We start from the raw sequence: 20,249 nt of genomic DNA, 5'->3' as shown, positions 1-20,249 counted from the left end.
TGGTGAGCTTTTGAGAGGAACCGACGGTGAGGTAAGTATGTAATATTCATTTGCAGCTACATCATGTGTTTATTTTAAATAATTTTATTCACTTCAGGTTCCCTTTAGGGGCCCATACACCTAATGATTTTCCTGCCGATATACAGCAGATTTGATCACTGTGATCAAATCTGCTGTAAAATCGTTGCGCAAATGCTGACAGAACGATCGATTTCCATCCGAAATCAATCGTTCCCGTCAATCTGCCCATGCGGAAGATTTCGCTCGATCGCAGGCGGGTCAGGAGTCCGTCGATAGCGGCGTTAGAATGTCCGACGACTGACGCTAGTGGCAATACATTACCTGATCCGGCCGGCGCATATCCCCGCCGTCACCGCTGCTCCTTCTCCGCTGGGCTCCGGCAGGCTTCACTTCTTCCTGTCCGGACAGGAAGTTTAAACAGTAGAGCGCCCTCTACTGTTTAAACTTCCCCGGACAGGAAGTACAGTGAAGCTGGAGCCCAGAGCGGTTAAAGAAGACAGCGGAGACCGGGGGACTTGTGCCGGCTGGATCTGGTAATGTATAGCTGGCGAAAGGGGGGGGGGGGGGGGGTTAGTTTCACAGAGTGTGATCGGTTTCATGCTGAAATCGATTCACAATCTGTTTGCAGTAAAGGCAGCTATATGATCCTTCTCTGATCAGATTTCGATCAGAGAGGGATGTGTCTGTTGGTCGTTCTGATGGCAAATCGACCAGTGTATGGACACCCAGGGCCGGGCCGAGGCAGAGGCTGGAGAGGCTCCAGCCTCAGGGCGCAGTGTAGGAGGGGGCGCACAATTCATTCAGCTGTCATTCCCAATTGTGTTTGAAGCAGAAAGAAATAAGAAAAAGGGATACATGACAGTGACTGCAAGCCAGATAACTAGAGATTAAGGTGTTGGGGAGGTTGGGGGCCCTGGGGCACCTATTAGTCTAATAGCAATCAGTGTGTGAAGGCTGGGGTGGGAGGGATGGAGGGGCGCACTTTGCTGTCTCAGCCTTGGGTGCTGAAGGACCTTGTCCCGCCTCTGTGGACACCTTTAATTCATGATGCAATTTTCAGACTGATCGAATCAATAACTTCCAACATGTCTGATGTGCTCCCCACCGATAACAGGATTTATTTTCAAATCGCTTCTGCACAAAATTGATCTCGTTATGGATTAAGGGGAAGATGTGACGTCAAAAATGTTCGATTCGACCTGTCGGTCTGATGGGAAATTGCATTGTGCATACCTAACATAAAATGTTAGTTGGGCGGCTAGCGCTAGAGTGTTCACAGCGTCCGAATTCCAGACAATTCATACAACATTATAAATAAATGTTATCATTATCAAATGAATGCTGTTTTCCAGCAGCGAGTAGTTAGAACCGGAAACAGCAGCGCGCGGGCGCCCTTGAACTCGAGACTGTGCCGCAATCACAGCAGATAGAGAAAAAAACAGACCCGTACACAACGGGTTAAAGGACGCCGTTCGGGCGGCGCTACAATGTAGACAGTGAAGGTGACGTCACAAAGAGGCAGACATTCCATTGGCTCGCACGCGGTTACCTGCAGAGCGCGTCTTTGGTTGAGACATCGGGAGCGTGCTGCGTGTGCACGCACCCAAAGGCAGCAGCGGGGCCCGGGCAGTGCGGAGCGATAGCGGAGGGCCCTTCTAGATGCGCGGTGTCTGCAGAGGGGACGCTACAGGGATAGATGTGGCTGACTGAGGGGGAGGCTGCTCCACAGGCTGTATAGTAAGCTGATTGATGCTTAGGAGGAGATCCTAACAAGGCTCAGGGGTCCAAGGTCAAAGGTTATCACCCCACTCCCTAGGCTGTCAGTGTCCCAGCCAGTGCAATGCATCTTGGGTACTGTGGCCCTCTGCCCTGATCAGCCCCCTCTCTTGTGGTACCTCTAGTGTCAGGGTCTGGGCTGGAGACATGGATGGGTTTGAAGCAGAAGCCTCCACCGCCTCTATGGTGTCTGGGGCAAGCAGCCCCTACCAGCCCACCACGGAGCCCGTCCGACAGAACCTGGGCTGGCGGAGTCTGCGCTGTGACATGGACTACATCCGCTCCCTCTTTGGGGTCCTGAAATGCAGCCAAGTGGTGAGTGATTGGGAGGGGGCTGCATGCATAGAGTATGTCTCTGTTTTGTATTTTGGCAGAAAATTCCAGGTGGCCTTTTTTGCTGTAAAGGTGGCCACTAACTATATAATTCGCTGAACGCTCGTTTCTGATCATTCTATAAATATCGTCTGGGACAGCTAACATACAAGGTATGCCTAACCAATCTGATCAGATTGACTGGATCGATATGTAAATTGTATCAAATTCATCTTTAACATTCCTTATTGAAGGTTAATTGTATCAATGGCCAACTAGATATCTGGATGTCACGATGACGCTATAAATTTCTACATGGGTATCACACCAGGTAACATTCGAACTGCCTATATAGAGGTGCAGATAGTAGATAGATAGATGATCAATGCATTGCAAATGTGATTGCTAACAATTTGGGTTGGTTTAGTTTCATTCTGCATACAAGCTGCAACAAAATTTGCATCAACTAGAAAAATGAGTGTTTTATTGATCATCTCTAGCCCCATAGCTAATAATTTTATAGGGCGCTGCACGCTCCATTAAATGAACTCTGCTTTGTCTTAATCAGCAGGGTTGGTCCTTTGAAGGACGAGTGTTGTACAGACATGTTTTGGGATACCAGAGCGCCTCATTCTGTTGCTATGGGGATGGTAGGAGGGACGATGATGCAGTGCACAATAGTGTGCCAGATCTTTAAATGACTTCTGCGGACACCTGAACATGCTCTAAATGCTTGGCTGGGATGACCCCATGTGGGTGATAGTCTCCTTTAGGGGACCCAGCAGGAAACTTCATAGAGAACAGTTCTCCAATCACAGTACTGAAGCCCCTTTTCCATGAGCAGTAGATAGGCACTGAAAAGTCTCTCAAACTGTCACTGCTGCCAGGTAACTGCTCTTTGCTGTCTGGTAACTGCTTACTAAGCACATGGTTCAGAAATAAGCCCTTAGCCTTGTGATTGGCTGAGTAGTGTGGGTGTAGTTTACAACAACCTATCTAAAACCTAGTAGCTCAAGAGGGTGCTTTCCACCCAATCACGTTAGAGGAATTTTCCAATGAGGTTCCCTGCTGGGTCCCTTTAAACTAGATTAGCGCAGAGCCATGTTCTATCCACCATATGTACATAGCTTTGGAGAAACAGTGACTTTATAGCTGGGAAGTCCAATTGGTCTGGTGATCTGTGTAACTCAAGCTGGTCATAGAAGGTGGTGGTTGACCCACAGACGTACGGTGGATTGTATCTAATCTTACTGTTATCACAGTGGCTGATTAATTACTTCTATGGGTTCATTTAGTCCACCGATAATGGATATTTCTGAGGAAACCCGAGGTGAGAGGGATATGGAGGCTGATATGTTTATTTCCTTTTAAATAATGCACATTGCCTGGCTGTCCTGCTGATCCTCTAATCCCTTTAAGCCGTAGACCCTGAACAAGCATGCAGATCAGATGTCTATGACAAATCTATCCAGATTAGCTGCATGTTTGTTTCAGGTGTGTGATTTAGACCCTACTGACCAGAAAGATTAGCCAGACTGCCAGGCAACTGGTATTGTTTAAAAGGAAATAAATATGGCAGCTTCCACAGGTCTCACACTTCTTCTTTCTTTTAAAGCATATGCTTGTAGTTTGAACCACATGGGTTCTTATAGCTGAGAAACAGCTGTGAGGTCTCTCTTCATCTGAGCCCTCAGTGGCTGACCGCACTTAGCCTTCTAAACGGTGCCAGCGCACAGATCGTGCGAACTCTGGTCGCAGTCAATGCGCAGGAACCGTTAAGAATTAGCCGCAGACAACTCAGAAGGGAGCCTGTGAGACACGGGTGATTACAACGTCACCCACTGGTTCAGAGTAAACTGCCACCACCGCGGTTACTATGGGACCGTGGGGCCCACTAACTGACTGACTAATCCTGCGAATAAAACGGTTAAACACACGATATCCTGTCTAGCCAACAACAAACAAACAGTAGCGTATCTTCAGAGACCCGGGATCATTTCTGTGTGTGCTGATAAGCAGGGTAGCGGAAAGTGAATGACTTGGAGAAAGTCGTTTATTCACGCAATATAAATAATTAATATATACAGACAATTATGAAACTCAACAATTATGAAAACAGCAATAGCCAGTATGAAAAATAAAAGAAGGGAGAAAATTACTTAGTTCCTGGAAAGATGTCCTTATTGTGGGAAGAATCATAAAGTCCTTGGTTTCAAAGTCCAGAGTTCAGACCAGGTGGATACCAGCATATCCTCAAGCTGGCATCTGATGAGTGCAAGATGGTTCAGTGTGGAGGACACAGCCCGCCTGCTGGCTCTGTGCTTTTGATGAAGCTGGTTTGGGGGTGTGGCAATGCCAGCCCCCTCTGAGCTACCAGCAAATGACAGTTCATTCCCTCTGAGAGATTTTAGAGCTAAACTTATGAATTGCTGTAACTCCTGAACCATACACGTTACATTTAGGGGGGTAACAGCTTCATACTTGGAGGAAAATACAGATTAATATGATACCTGACATGGCTAGTGCATCAGATCAGGGCCCTGAGTAGATTCATACCTGGGTGGTAGGGGCCCCGGGCCCCTCTCGACTGGTATCAAGAGATCCAGCATGACCCTACGGATCCAATGATACCGCTCTCATAACCACCCTATTTATTGTATTCTGTAAATGGGCAAAAGATTATATTGTACATTCATTTCTTCCTGCTAAGGCCGGAGTCAGCCTGACTGGAGTCCAGCTGTGTCTGCTTCTTGTCTATGAAAAGGCCCTGTTGGCTCCTTCAATTAACATCTGAATGTGAAATCTGCTTAGACAACTTTGAGTTTACACCTCTGGCTTGATCAGCAGTCACAGGGCCAGTCTTCCTGCCAGCTGCTTGTCACCTTATACCTGATGGATGGGCCATCAGCACAGCTTGAAGCCAGGGACTCTCTGGGCCCAGGCTCATTAGCATATCAAAAGAGCCATCCTGCAGTTAAGGTGATGCTATTCCTCTGCTAAGAAGGGACTGCAGACCTCCTACACAATAAATCCAGATTCTATCGATTTGAAGCGCAATCGACGCAGAGAATCGAGTGCGATCGCTTTTCTTCACGGGCGGTTCCAGGACGCGCCTGCGTCCCCGCAATCGTCCGTGACACCGTAGACCCTGAACAAGCATGCAGATCAGATGTCTATGACAAATCTATCCAGATTAGCTGCATGTTTGTTTCAGGTGTGTGATTTAGACCCTACTGACCAGAAAGATTAGCCAGACTGCCAGGCAACTGGTATTGTTTAAAAGGAAATAAATATGGCAGCTTCCACAGGTCTCACACTTCTTCTTTCTTTTAAAGCATATGCTTGTAGTTTGAACCACATGGGTTCTTATAGCTGAGAAACAGCTGTGAGGTCTCTCTTCATCTTGTCCTAGTGCTGCCAGTAAAGTTCAATAAATGAAAGGGACAATAACAACTAGGGTCATGGGAAGCCACCATAGTAACTACCATGGTTGGCCAGGCTTACATACGCAGGTGTACTGATTTCTCTGCCCCCGAGGCCTATGAAACAACAATGGATGAGATGTGAGATTCAGCCAGCCAGCATCTTCAAAGAAGTGTTGCTTTTTCTTTGTATTTGTAGTCTAAATAAAGTTAGTTATTTTTGGGTGCAGCCAAATTGTTACACAATTTAAGCAACTACATTTCCGCTGTGCTGGTGGAAGAATTTGGTAGTGAAACGACTGCGGCAGATGATCACCAACTGTTGGAAACCTGAACAGTCAGCTCGGATCGTTTCCAGTGCTTCCTTATTCTTCTCTGGTGACAAAAGGACATCTGTCAGGAAGCGAAGCACCTGTGTGGTCGGGCTGTGGCAGAAGCAGCAAATGCCTGTCTCATGTACAGTATGCTCCTTGTGGAAGTAAATCTAATTCAGTCAATGCTCTGAAAACCAGCGTTGTGGAAGGGAGTTCCTGATTATAGGAATTTTCTCATGGAAGCTATTCTTCTTGAAAGTGCACATTAATGGTGCAATTTCTTTTTCTGTATTTTTGTTCAGATCGAGAGAGAATATTGTCTTTAATCTGTACACACCATTGAAGGATCCAAACTATTAACAAATATTGAAACCAGTTGCGATCGTATGTATGGAAAAATTCAGCATGCTGTTTGACCAGTAGTGATGGCAGGAATTGCTTGCTGGTAAACAGTCCCTGTATAGTGACCGCGGGGCGACTTCAGGATCAGCGAGGTCCGTCAGTAGGGGCACACGTCCTTGTTTACGGGCATGTGCAGAGCGCGTGATCCTGGACGGTGGTGCCAGGCCATCGCCTGTGCACTACTGACGGACCTCGCCAAGCCGGAAGTAGCCCCAAGACAGGGACTGTTCGCCAGCGAACATTTCTTGCCAACACTATTGAATGTTCTTATTTTTGTGACTTTGTTTACATAACTATATGTGGAAATGGCTGATGGGGCAAAAAAGGTAGTAAGGAAATACAATGAGTGGGCAGAAAACGAGACACCCCTTATTTGAACGTAAACCAGTCCAACAGTGACGTAGCAATGCAGAGTTGCTTATATAAGGAATTCTCCGCTTTAGATGACATCGTTATCACGGACGTTAATGTCAAAATGGGTAAGACGAAAGGTCCTACTTACATTTTAATGTGTTGTCGAGTTGTGGCACATCCCATTTGCCGAAATGGGTGTGATGCAACTCAACACATTAAGTATAAATACCAACTCTTCTTCCACTGATAATAGTCAGTGGAAGAAGAGTTGGTGCTAGCATCTCTGAAACGACAACTCTTTTAGGATTTTCTCGCTCAACCGTATCTCAGGTGTTTAGAGAGTGGCAGTTGAGAAAAAAAACTTGAAGCGATGGAGGACTATTCTGGTCGAAAAAAAAAAAAAAAACACAGAGAGGGGTGAAAGGCGAGTAGCTTGCATAGTCCACAGCAACAACATGACAAATTACAACTGCATTCGATGCAAGTTAATCACAAAGCATATCCCAGTGCACACCAAGACCGACTTTGCAAAGGATAGGCTTGGCAGCAGGAAACCATTGAGTGCCTTTCACAGAAAAATAGGAAAAGATGCCTGTGCTAGGCCCTTGCCACCATGCTCGATTGGTCTCAAATTGGTTTAAGGAATATCAATGTTTAACCTTCTTCCATGGTCATCCCAATCCTATTCAGCATTTGTGGAATGAAGTCGAAAGATCACTTCAAAGCTTGGAAATGCCACCATGCAATCTGACCCAACTTAGAGCTACCTTTATGTGGCCAACATTACTCAGCAACAGTATCAGCATCTTGCTGAGGCCATGTCAAGAAAAATATTGCCTGTGATCAGAGCTAAAGGTGGACCAACCAGAGGGTATTTGGAATGTTTGATAAATTTTAAAGCTGCAGTTACCTTAGTTTGAATATATTTGACATCATCAGTCCATTCACACTGCTTGAAGTTAGCAGCAAGGCATTTGGGAGGAGGCGATATGGACTCCTACAGGAAGTGCTTGTTAAACACAGAACTACGCTTCCCCAGATTCCGTACGGTGTCTATCTGGTAATACTAGTCTTAGGACATACAAGCAAAGGTGCAACAATATTCTAATTAAGAGAAATACGCTAGGATGAAAAAGAGGTAATCTTTGCAAAGTCCAGTGATGGCAAATTTTCTGTAGCCATGCCACCTTCTGAAAGGAAGCTTCTAACTACCTAAATTTACACTTGAATACTTTGGTCTCTTGATCAATGCATAGGATGGTGCAGCGTTAGCCCTTTGTGGGTGGGGCCTTGGTTCCCTGTGATGTCACCAGTTTGAACCTCCCTCCATGTTATGCAGCTGAATCAGTACAATAGGCAGATATAGGGTGTAGCTTTGGGTGTAGTAGAACTGTTTTGCGTAGAAGCCTCTCACTGTGGGTGGTTCTGCATTTTGTCACCATGAGGGGTGGGGATGTTTTGCAACCATTTCCCTTTTTTGGGAGGAAAAAACCAGTAAGCCATGTGGTGAATGAATAACAATATGAAATATCGGAGTTCCTAGCAGAGATCTGCTATTCATTCAGTTGCTGCTTAGATCTGCCTGGCTTCTCCCTTCTCTCTAGGCTTTGTGTATACTTGCTGCATTTCAGTAATTAGAGCTTGCTTCTATGCAGAACAGGCCCCGCCTACATGAAGGTAGCAGTTAGCAATGACACTCTGCACACTCCCTCCAGAATGAGGCAATGGGAGTGTCACTGACTATTCTGGCCATTCCTCAAGCAGACTGATTTATGGTCAGAGAACCCAATTCTATGTTATAAGTTGTTTACACTATTACATCAAGAAGAAACATTGGTGCCTGCTGGTGATGGGCATGTCTTTGTGGGTTTAGTAGGGAGGACCTGGTATAGTGTAAATAGATGTGATTGTTGGTTGCACTTATCCAGAGATAAGCCTTGAAGTCTCAGAGGCATTGGAGGTCAGTCTTATTCTGGGCCCCCTACACTACAGTTTGTGTGTGCCTTCAATGGATTAAGGCCCAGTTCACACTGGCAGAAAAAACACGTTCCGTTAATGGATCAAAGCGGATCTGTTCACATTGGTCTGCTAGAACGGATCTGTTCCGCACGATCCGCTGAACGGACTGCAAATATAGTTCTGCAGCAAATCTTCCGGACCGCTGAGCTCAGCGAACCGGAAGCTGGAGTCCTGAATTGGGGCAATGATAAAACAGAACGTTTCTTCACACTAGTGAAGAAATGGACCATTCTAGCCAGCAAAATCCCCATTGGGGGGGGGGGGTGCTTTGGGGATATGGGGAGACAGAACGGAAGCAGCTGAATGGATCCGATTGACCGGTAATTGGATCCGTTTGCCACTAATTGCCTGTGTGAACTGGTCCTAAGGCTCTGTTCCACCTGCTGCCGGAACACATGCAGCCAGCGGGAGTGAACCGTGTAGTGCAGAGGTGCCAACACTTTTTCGGCTTGTGAGCTACTTTTAAAAATTAGCAAGTCAAAATGATCTACCTATGTACAATTTTAGGAGCACATTTGTATATACAGAATGTAAACTGTAGTGGGATCGGGATCTGCCATGAAGTCCTTCGCGATCTACCGGTAGATCGTGCGCTACCTAATGGGCACCCCTGGTGTAGTGTCTGCTCCGATAGTCCGCCGTGGTCCAGCTGGAACTCGAGGCGGATGCGCTTCACCATAGGCTACAGTGTTCTCCCCAGGCTCTTTAACCAGGTGCTCCACCCGGCTAGTTTTGGTGAGCAGCCGGCTGTTATTGACTCACCTCCTTCTTTGCTGTAAGCAGACTTGTGCAGAGAAGCACCTGCCCTGCATTCTCTCATCTCACCCCACCCAGCTACTTTTTCATGCCACCCGGCTGGAAATAAATTCTGGGGAGAACACTGGGCTATATGGGGGGGAATGCAACCACTTGCCCCGGATCATCTCGGACTGAAGTGCGATCATCTTACTGCAGCCGATCCTTTGCTGTATGATAAGTGTGAACGGCTCCTATTTATAAAATGGGAGCCGTTCACTGCCCGTTTAGTGTTTTAACCGGAGAACAGTCAGAAAGTTGTCCATTCTCCACTAAAGTGGAAACACAGCCGAAGGGCTTGTTCACACCTAAAGCGTTTTCGCCTTTTTTTTTTTTTTTTTTTCCTTTATTAGCTCTGGCGATTTTTCAAAATCACATCTGAGCAGTTTCATTCTGATCCGCTCACCAAAGCGCTGCCTGTACCAATTGTTTTTTTTTGGGGGGGGGGGGGGGAATTTGCCTCAATGGAAGGTAAACGGAAATTGCAAAACGTTAAAAAAGCGCTTTGTGTACCAATTTTTTTTTGAATTTTTTTTTTTTTAATCTTCCCAGCGCTTTTAAGAATACATTTGTATTTATTCTTTTCTGGCTTATATTCTTGTCTCACAAGTTTATATACTTGTGTCAGGAAGTGAAAAATCAAATCGCTTTGCAAAAGTGCTTAGAAAAGCGCTTTACAAAAAAATCGCAATGCACAAAACGCCGGGAGGTGCTAAAAATAATCGCACACAAAATCGCAAAACACTGGCCTCATCGATCGCGATTTCAGATGTGAACAAGGCCTTAAAGAATACTGGAGTAATTCTGTATGTGCACCTGGTGTATGTTTTTTTGCTTTAACCTTTTTGCCTGAAGATACTTCTTTACATTAAGGCTGCTTTCACAGTAAGACGTTACAGGCGCATGTTAGTGCATCCTTTAACGCAACCCACCGCACAATAATGAAAAATCAATGGCGCTGTTCACAGTGCCCACGTTGCGTTACATTGTAACGCTTCACATTATTTTAAAGTGCTGCATGCTGTGCGTTCTACGCGGCTAAGCCGCGTTAGACTGTTTGCACATGCTCAGTAGTATCGGAGGAGGAGGTCTCCCCCCTCCTCGGCCAGGCACATGGCTAAATAATATTCACTGCACGGTGTGACGTGCAGTGTTTCCTTCCTGGAGCGCCGCTCTGTGCGGCGAATGGCCGACGGGACCACGTGATGCCGCATACATCCAAGAGTACGCACCACAGGACGTATGAAGAGCCGCTTAACACGGCTCGATCTGACGTCCAGCTTCTACCACACTATGCGTTGCGTTAGGTGCACGTTATGCGACCTTAACGTAGCATCTAACGCAAGGTCTTAGTGTGAAAGTAGCCTTAAGGGAACCTAAAGTCCATGCCAGTTGCCTGGCTGTCATGCTGATGCTCTGCCTCTAGTACTTTTAAAAAGTGTCCAAAGCAGAGTAAATAAACAAAATGATAAAAAGAAACCCTTGTTAAATCTGTATCCTCTTTCCATAGTCTAGATATGCACAGATCAGATGAATAGGTGTGGTGTTCAGTTGACTTGAATGCTGCCTGGCGGAAAGCCAGCCTAATGCTAGGTACACACCATACAATTTTCTGTTAGATTTACCTGCCAGATAATTTCCAACATGTTTGAAATTATTCATCTAATGCTGGGCATAGACGGTTCGTTCTATATTATCAATCGATCCGCTGATGGCTCGATTGATAATATTTAACCTGTCCGATCACCGCGACGGGTCGATACCGCGCTCGATCCCCGCGGGCGGACAATAGTAGAAACGAAACACTGATAAGGAAGTGCCCGCGGGGACGAGCGGGGATCGATCCGCGCGGACGGGCGTCACCGTCGGCATCGAGCCGGAGCATAAACGAACCGTCTATGCCTAGCATTACCCAGCAATTAGGCATTGTTCTACTCAGCAGGAGATAACCAGAAGACAATGCACCAGAGATAATGACCAGTCTCTACAGAAAATAATCTAATGCTGGGTACACTCGTTACTTTTTTCGTGCGATTTTGTGACCAGATTGTTTTTTTCGGCACGATTCCACACTCTATTCTGCGCTCGATGCTCTTATCTTCGTTTTTATTATCTCTTCCATTCACCGCTATGACAAATCGAGCGCAGAAACGATCAGGAACAATATCGGACATGACAGATTTAATCTATCGGATTAATCTATCGCACGGAAAATCGTACCGTGTGTACCCAGCATACCAGACAGAAAAATTTAACAGAAAATTGTATGGTGTGTACTAGGCATATGGGCTCTTTCACATCTGGAACGCGTGCAGGAGCCGGTCTCCTGCATGCGTTGAATACCCTGCGGCGTGTCGTCGGGATGTAGCGGTGCAACGCAATCAGCGGCAGTAGCTATTCACCCGATGGGAAAACGCCGGCTCCCGATGATTAAAAGCTCCCGGGTGCATCGAACCGCAACGCACCGAAACGCAGCGTCGGGTGTGAAAGGTAAAATGAAGGCTATGGACTTTCATTTTACCTTGGTTAACGCAAAGTATTGACTTTGCGTTAAAATGCTGGAAATGAGCTCTAATGTGAAAGAGCCCTAAAGTGTGTGTGTGTGTGTGTGTATATTTATATTCTATATTGTGCGCTCTGTGCCAGCCTGCCCGGTCTCTTCCTGGAATGCGTAGAGCTGGCATATTGTACAAGTGTGCTTCCTCTGTTGTCATTTATCTGTCCAGGATTGGATGTGATGAGCTGACGTGATCTGTGGAGTATGTGCTGCTGGCACTGAAAACACGTTCATGCAGAGTGTTTTTGTTAAGCTTCAGTAGGGCACGTTTGCGAATAAAAGGGCTGCCGGTGTGAAAATTGGCTTATAAATTAACGTTGCCGACAGCAAAAAAAAAAAAAAAAAAAAGTTTGAGACCGCAGATAAATATAGCCCATTATGTGGGGAGCTCATTTCACTAATGCATGAAAATTGACGTTTCCATGTCTGCGTTATTATATAGCATGTGGAAGGGTCATTGAGTGTGGGTGGCTAAATAATGTAAACGCCGCTCTAGAGAGACTACTTGTACTTGTAACCAGAATAAGAGCAAATTGTAGGAAGATTAATGTTGCTGTCACTTACAGTAGGTAGCAGAAATTTGACAGAACTGACAGGTTCTGCCTACAAAGTTCCGATTGGAAACTCAGAAACTGGAATTCCACTGAATTGGTAAGCTCAGCCCTAACCTCATGCATCGTCCCTTCACCCAGGGTTGTGAAGTCAGTGCAAAAATCAACCAACTCGGAGTTAGAGTCAGAGGCTTCATAAACTCCTCAGTTTATGAAACCTTTGACTCTGACTCCACATCCTTGCCTTCAACCCCTCCATAGTCCTTCATATGTATTGCATTTTCACAGTGATGTCTGTCTGTTGTGCTAGTTTGAGAACTTTTAGTTCTGCTATAACATTTTTGCAGCTATGTCAGTCTTTGTTATTTGCTTGTAGTTAGATTCAAAACATCCTGCTTTTATTTGCTTTTTATGAATTTCTTTCACTGTCAATCATTTCCTATAATAAAGGAATGCCTGACGTATGTTTTTTGTATCGGTGCTATGAGGCCATATGTTGCTTTTTTGTGTAGCACTTTTGTGTCGGTATTTGTAGTGTTTCTGCTAAGTCACTGCCCTTCTGAAAGGTCACTTGTGTGAGAAACTGCACACATGCTGCAAACATTCCCGGATATATCTAATAATGAATAGCTGTAGATTAAATCCAGCCCTTGCTGGTGGCAAGGAATTTGGAGAAAATTACTAGCACTTATCTAGAGAGTAAACTCAGTTATACAGGATTTCAGGACTCCCGTTTCCAGGGAAGTTATACATAGTATTCTGCAGATAGAGACACAGACTCGTTTCATTCTATCTGTTCAAAATACTCAGTGCTTAGCTTGCTGTAAGGCCCGTTTCCACTACATCCAAATCCATGTGAGCCGGATGGGGAAATGCTGCCTATTCAGACAAATGGGCCGTTGTCCAAATTGCATGCACACCGTTGCGAGTCAGGCGGCATGCTGCAGTTTTGGGCAGCACACATCCGAATCCCTATAGCCCTGTATGGCAAGGCTATACGCTGCGCCTCACAATAGCACGGGTGCCGTGTCTGTTTCGGAAACTAATGCGGCACCCTAGAGGAAACCGGTGCGATGGCAGCTTTTGCTACCCTATGGCTGCCTACGTCGCTGCACATCTGCACACACCGTGAGGCGAAGGATTTTGGAGGATGGCCTGGTGTCGAGAATGGCAGCAAAAAAGCCACTTCTCTACAAAAAAATAAATCAGGGACAGGCTAATAATCTGCAAATGTATGGGGATTGGACTGCTGAGGACTGGGGTAAAATCATTTTTTCTGATTAAGCCCCTTTCTGAATGTTTAGGGTATCTGGCAAAATGATCGGTGTAGAAAGGTGAGCGCTATCATCAGTCCTGGCTCATGCCAACAGTGAAGTATCTTGGACCATTCATGCATGGGGCTACATCTCATCCAAGGGCTCATTTCACAATTTTCCGAAAAAAATGCACTCCAAACAGGTTCATTCATTCCAACTACTATTATTCAAAATGCCACCAGAGTATGCTGCTCCACCAAAGCTTATGGGATCCAAGCGGGCAGATTACTAAAATAGAATGAAAGTAGAGTGCTCTCTGGTGCATTAATCTTTTTAATAAAACTTCCCAAAGATAAGTTAAACTTACAAAATAGCAGATGATTATAAACATATTGTCCACAATGGTGCCTGGCCTCAGTCTCTCTCAGATCGAGCTCACCGTGCTGTCCTCCTCTGCACTATGATGCTGATGAAGGCAGGGCATGCCGAAACCCAAAATGATGCAATAGGCACCTTTGCTGTCGCTGGCCATAGTGCAGAGGAGAACAGCGCGGTGAGCTCGATCTAAGGGAGACAGAGACTAGGCTCCATCGTGTGCGATATGCTTGTTGTCATCTGCTATTTTGTAAGTGTAACTTTTATCTTTGGGAAGTTTTTTTTATTAAAAAGGCTAATGCACCATAGTGCGCTATACTTTTATTCTGGTTCATTTACAATTTTGCCTAAGAAAACAGCCATGAATAAAGAATGGTACCAAAACCTCTTCCGACAGCAACATCTTTCAACCATCCTAGAACAATTTGGCGAAGAACAATGCCTTTTGCAGCATGATGGAGTACCATTCCATAAGGCCAAAGTGATACCTAAGTGACTCGGGGAGCAAAACGTTGAAAGATTGGCCAGGAAACTTCTACAAACACTGCAGCAGCAATCTTTGTGAAAACCAGTATTTGTGCTATTCTCAACTTTTGCCCAGGGTGGAATTCTGCATCAACAACCATTTAATTGCAACTCCTTGACCTTCTCTAGCTTCAACGTGTAGGGTGGTGTGAGTTTTTTTTTTTTTTTTTTTTCTTCTTCTTTTCTTTTCTTATGGTAGCTGGATAGTGTACTGGATAAGGGCTCTGTCTTTGACATGGGAGACCAGGGTTTGAATCCTGGTTAGGGTCAGTACCTATTCAGTAAGGAGTTCAAGGCAAGACTCCCTAACCCTGCAGGGTGGCCTCTTGAGCGCGTCCTTAGTGGTTGCAGCTCTTGAGTGCTTTGTTTCCGACAGGAGATAAGCGCTATACAAATGTACTTATTATTATTATTATTATTATTATTATTATTATTATTATTAGGGTGGGGTTAGGAAGTGTTTATCTGGCTTTATTTGGGATTGGAGTGGGGGGGGGGGGGGGGTCATTTTTGCTGTGGATGCTCCATGTGTTCTAGTTATGCTCCTGCTTTATTCACTGGAAAAAACATCTCAGGAGAAAACGTTTATTGAATTGCCACCCTTGAGTAAGCAAGGGGGAAAAAAGCTGCTGGTGTAAACCATATGCCGGCCAGGTATTTGTCTTCCCTGATGTGTGACATAACCTAATTTATTGTGCATGGATTTTGCCGGATTTTCTCTTCTACAGGTGCAGCTCCTCATGCGGGTGTGTGACAGGTGGATGTCTGCACACAACCACATGACAGGTGTCTGCAGGTATTCCTGCCAGAGGCCAAACCTCCACCCAGCCAAATGTCTGCAGAATCGGAATTCATTAGTCAAATGAAGCGGTGAGGCAGCAGCAGGGAAGCTCCTTACCCTGAGCAGCCTTGTAGCTGTTTTCTGGTGCCAGAGTCCCTGTCCATAGCTGCAGTGTCAGGAAGTCCCTGCTGCAGGCTCCAGATATGGACAAATAAGACTGAAATGGCTCTAGCAGCTGTAGGAGGAAACGGTTCCAGGAATCTCTGGTCTTGTGGCTGAGCGAGGGGAAGAGCAGCCCAGACTGAGGAATGCATGGCTGGATCCATCTTTGAGTGAGATCCCCGTCCTCCTCCTGCTAGACGTTCAAGATGAGTTCTGGTCTTATGCAGAAAACGTTTCTGTAGTTTCATATAGAACATCTGTTTAGATTGGTTAATGTGCTGGGCATTTATAAACTTGCAGATACTTGTAAGAGGGTTGATCGCTGAAGGCTGAATAATTCACTTTTTTGTTCTCGTGTATCTCCAATCACAGAAACAGGAAAATTTTGCCAACACGCAAACTGGCAGCCTGTTAGAATCCATATTTCACAAAATAAATTTTAATTCGGAAACTGTGTAAGCGTCCTCCAACCTCTTCGCTTAAAGGACCACTCCTGCAAAAAAAGAAAGCCGTTAAAATCTGATGGAACTTACAGGTTTTAGACTAGTCCATCTCCTCATGGGGGACTCTCAGGCTCTTCTTTGTTTTTATAAGCATTTCCTGAATGGCCATTATTAAGTCTGACAAAATTGTTTGCAAGAGAGTAGGGAGACTGGCTGGTATCTTAGGGCCTGAGCTCACTAATGCAGTTGTGTGTGCTTTTCAGTTACACATCAATGTTACAGATGCTGAAAAGCGGACAGAGCCGTGTTAGTGGGCTCAGGCACTTACTATTTTGGTAGTTAAACTGACATTCAAGAAATGCTTTTGAAAACAAAGAAAAACATGAGAATTCCCCATGAGGAGATGGACTATTCCAAAACCTTTTGGTTCTGTCAGATTTTTAACTGCGTACTTTTTTCCGCTTGAGTGGTTCGTTAAGCCAATTTATGCCTGTGCTCCTTTTTGAAAAAAGTAGGGTAGAAGAATGATATACAAAACCAACTTCATCTAAAAATCCAGGGCTGTGGAGTCAGAGTTGGAGTCGGGGCCATTTTGGGTACTCGGCGTTGGAGTCGGTGGTGTGAAAAACTGAGGAGTTGGAGTCAGATGATTTTTGTACCGACTCCGCAGTCTTGTAAAAACCTGTTCACATTCTCAATAGTGCCCGATGGGGATAACGACTTGATACCATGGGCGACATTGCAGACGTGTCGCTTGGAAGAGTGTGTGCGTGTGCGCCGAAGGGATCCAGGACAGATCGCTGCCTGGCTGAGGGCATCGGGGGACTACTGTACACATGCTGGATTCTCTGTGAAGGTGAGTTTCATCTGGCGTGTGTACACCCTTTTACAAGTGTTTAAAATGATAGCCTCCAGACTGGGGTCTGAATACACTCCCACACAGAAGTTTTCTAATTTCTGATAAATTTAGCGTTTCTTTTTGGGGGGGGGGGGATTAGGATAGGATAACCTGTTTTCACATGTCTTCATACCTTTTGCTTAGAGCTACCATTTTATTGGTAACCAGTCCAAACAACTGACCCTCTTTTTTATGGTGGTCTAAGAATGAAAGATATTCTCAACATGCAATATGCAGAGCTCTAATAATGGTTTGTTTATTTTAAATGAGACCTGTGGAGTAATAACTGGAGTTGCTTAGAGCTGCCAATCGCCATCCTACATTTTACAGCTACCAGCTGATTGGTTACTCCTGGGCAACTGCTGACGTTTTTCTGTAGTCTTCCTTGCATTGGTGTTTATACATTTGTCCCTCCAGCACGCTGCAGTTTGTGTCCCTGAGTTACAAAGAGGCATCTAGCATCACTACACAAGTTCCTCCTCTTCCTTGAGAACCACTGCTGAGGTCAGCCATTTTGTTACTAAACAGATTTTATGTTTGAATCCCATCCAGTCTCGCCAAGTCAGTGGGCCAGTCCTGGAACAATATGTGACAGACGTGTAGATGTTATTGAGATGAAGACAGCACAGGCAGCCGCACAGCCAGTGGTTACATCCTCTCTGTGTACTTTGGAGTCCGAAACTGCTTCTTGCTGCAAAAAGACATTCCAACTCATAAAATGAAATCCCTTATATTTCAACACCAAAGGCGAGTTTACATTGGCAGTAGAGGGGGTGGGCTTCATAGTTAACCCCTCCCATGCCCGCAGCATCATTTGGAGAATGTAATCCATGCAGATATTTTAAAAGTAATTCATGCCATTTAAATAACTGCATTAGAATGTGATCTTCACAATTGTGTCTAATTCTTGTAATAAAACTTTTTATTGAAGCATTTTTCATATAACAAACATATATAGACAGAAACAGAATCTGGAGAGTTTCAACCATTCAATTAGTATATATTGAAGACCTTAAACATTATAGCCTATACAACTTGTGCTTTGAGTAAAGATATTCAAATGTCAGAACTTAACAGTTAACAGGATGAACTTGGTCCCACTTCAGTTATATTTGGGAAATTATTGACTCTCCAGAAGGAAAGGACACATCAGTGAGAAAAGAGCAAAAGTTAAGAAGACAAGATGATAGAAAAAGAAGACAGAAAGAAGAAAAGGAAGGGACCCATAACGTAGGATCCCAGAGAGATAGAACATACAAACATATTTACCATGTTTCCCCCTTGGAATCCCCCGCATATAATTCCCAATAACTAACCAGGATAAAATTAGAACTTTTAAATCCTTCATAATGCCAAGACTATACTTATGGAACATATGTATTAATAATCCGTTATCTAATACAGGGTCAAAAGTAGCGTTTTTATGCCATGTAAGAATTGCATCTAAATAATAGTCCCTTGTAGTGGATCTCTGGAGAGAAGGGATTTAGCTCCGTCCGACTCCCTGTAATCGTACCAGACCGCCCATTTTCTGGTAAAGGCCTCATTACGGTCATGGGCACTGTGAAACCGATCATCTAATCTGCAAATCTCATTCAGCTCAGTAAAAATTTGGTTGACAGTTGGGACATAAGTACTCTTCCAGTTCCTTGCAATGAGGAGTTTAGCTATAATCATAAGAGTGCTTGTTAAGTTTTTTTTTTTTTTGCTTGGGAGATTTTTCCAGGTATCAGATTCAGGAGAGCTATTGTTGGTTTAAATGGGAGGTCTTCCAAATACAGGGAGCGGTTAATATCAAATATTGTGTTCCAAAATGGCTGGATCAGTGGGCAACTCCACCATATATGAATATGTGCCCTCCTGCCCCAGGCATCGCCAACAAGTGGCAGATTCGTCCGCCCTAAATTTAGCAATCAGGGAGGGGCATCTATACCAACGTGCCCAAACCTTGTAGTTCCTTTCTTGGAAGGAGGAGGAAATGGAAGACTTATGGGTCAATGAAAATATTTTTTCCCATTGCTCATCCTTAAGGTTTTCACCTAGATCTGCATCCCATTTAGCTGTTACATTGAGCAAATGCTTCGTGCTGGAAGTACATGCAATCTCAGAATATAGAAGTGAAATTTTATGTTCAGTGTTCACAAAGGGGGAGCATAGGGATTCAAAGGAGGTCAGGCCTCTATGAATGTTCCCCTTTGGTGTTAGGGAGTTATAAAATTCTCTTATCTGCCTCCAGGTGAACCAGTTTATGGTGGGTTTATTAGCCTGGTTCCCAAGCTCTTCCCATTTTAGCAAAGTGGAAGATCCCAAAAGATGGCGTACCTGGGGCCAGAATGCACGATTCCAGCCTAAAAGAGAGCTGGAATGAAGACCCATTGCTAAGTGAGGGTTATCTAATAATGATATAAGAGGACTTGGGATTGTGGAAAGCTTATATTTTTCTCTGATTAAATCCCAGCCTTTAAGAAGGACTTGGGGAGAGAGGGTCATCAGATCCCTCCTAGGCCTCAGGATTGGTTTAGTCCATAATAGGGCCCTGGGATCAGATGCTGAGTACGCTGTGTCCAGCAACACCCACTGTTTGGTTTGTCTGCTTTGAAACCAGTCCACTATCTGGGTTAACAGGACTTCATGATAATAGGCTTGAATATCCGGTAAACCCATTCCTCCTCCCTCCTTGGGACGACTGAGTAGCTTTGAATGGATGCGATGTGGTTTTTTATCCCATACAAAGTTTAAGAAATGCTTATGGATTTTTTTAAGAAAGGAACTAGGCAGCCACACCGGGAGAGCCTGCATAACATATAGAAGTTTTGGTAACACATCCATTTTTAGAACACATATCCTACTGGACCAAGATAAATGCAGTGTCCTCCATCTCTCCAAGTCCCCAAATATTTTAGAAGTCAGGGTGGGGAAGTTAATTTGGAATAGTTCGTTAAGATTTTTCGAGATAAATACCCCAAGATATTTAATCTTGTCCTGTTTCCATTTAAAAGGGAAGAAGGTCGATAAATGTTGTACTACCTTTCCTGGGAGAGTTATGTTAAGGACTTCTGTTTTAGAGATATTTATCTTAAAATTACTCAATGATCCATATTCCGCCACCTCTTGCAAGACATGAGGAAAGGCTATATGAGGATTTAAAATGTAAAGCAGCAAATCATCGGCAAAGATTGCTAATTTTATTTGTGAGTTTTCATAAGGGATACCCTGAATAGAAGAGTTCTTGCGAAGTGCTACGGCCAGGTGCTCCATGCACAACACGTAAAGAAGGGGGGACAGG

General features: G+C 44.7%; 1 protein-coding gene across 1 annotated transcript in view; it reads left to right on the top strand.

Moving 5' to 3' along the window:
- Window positions 1-1,598: 1,598 nt before the first annotated feature.
- CMTM4 (CKLF like MARVEL transmembrane domain containing 4) overlaps window positions 1,599-20,249 on the top strand; it is an 86,475-nt gene continuing 67,824 nt past the window's right edge. The window contains exon 1 of the mRNA XM_068261415.1: window positions 1,599-2,112. Within this exon, the coding sequence (XP_068117516.1) occupies window positions 1,945-2,112 (168 nt within the window). The 5' untranslated portion in view covers window positions 1,599-1,944. The remainder of the gene's footprint in view (window positions 2,113-20,249) is intronic.

This window comes from Hyperolius riggenbachi, chromosome 11 (assembly GCF_040937935.1).
Source record: "Hyperolius riggenbachi isolate aHypRig1 chromosome 11, aHypRig1.pri, whole genome shotgun sequence".
NCBI classification, from domain to species: domain Eukaryota; kingdom Metazoa; phylum Chordata; class Amphibia; order Anura; family Hyperoliidae; genus Hyperolius; species Hyperolius riggenbachi.
This window is presented reverse-complemented; position numbering and strand designations above follow the sequence as displayed.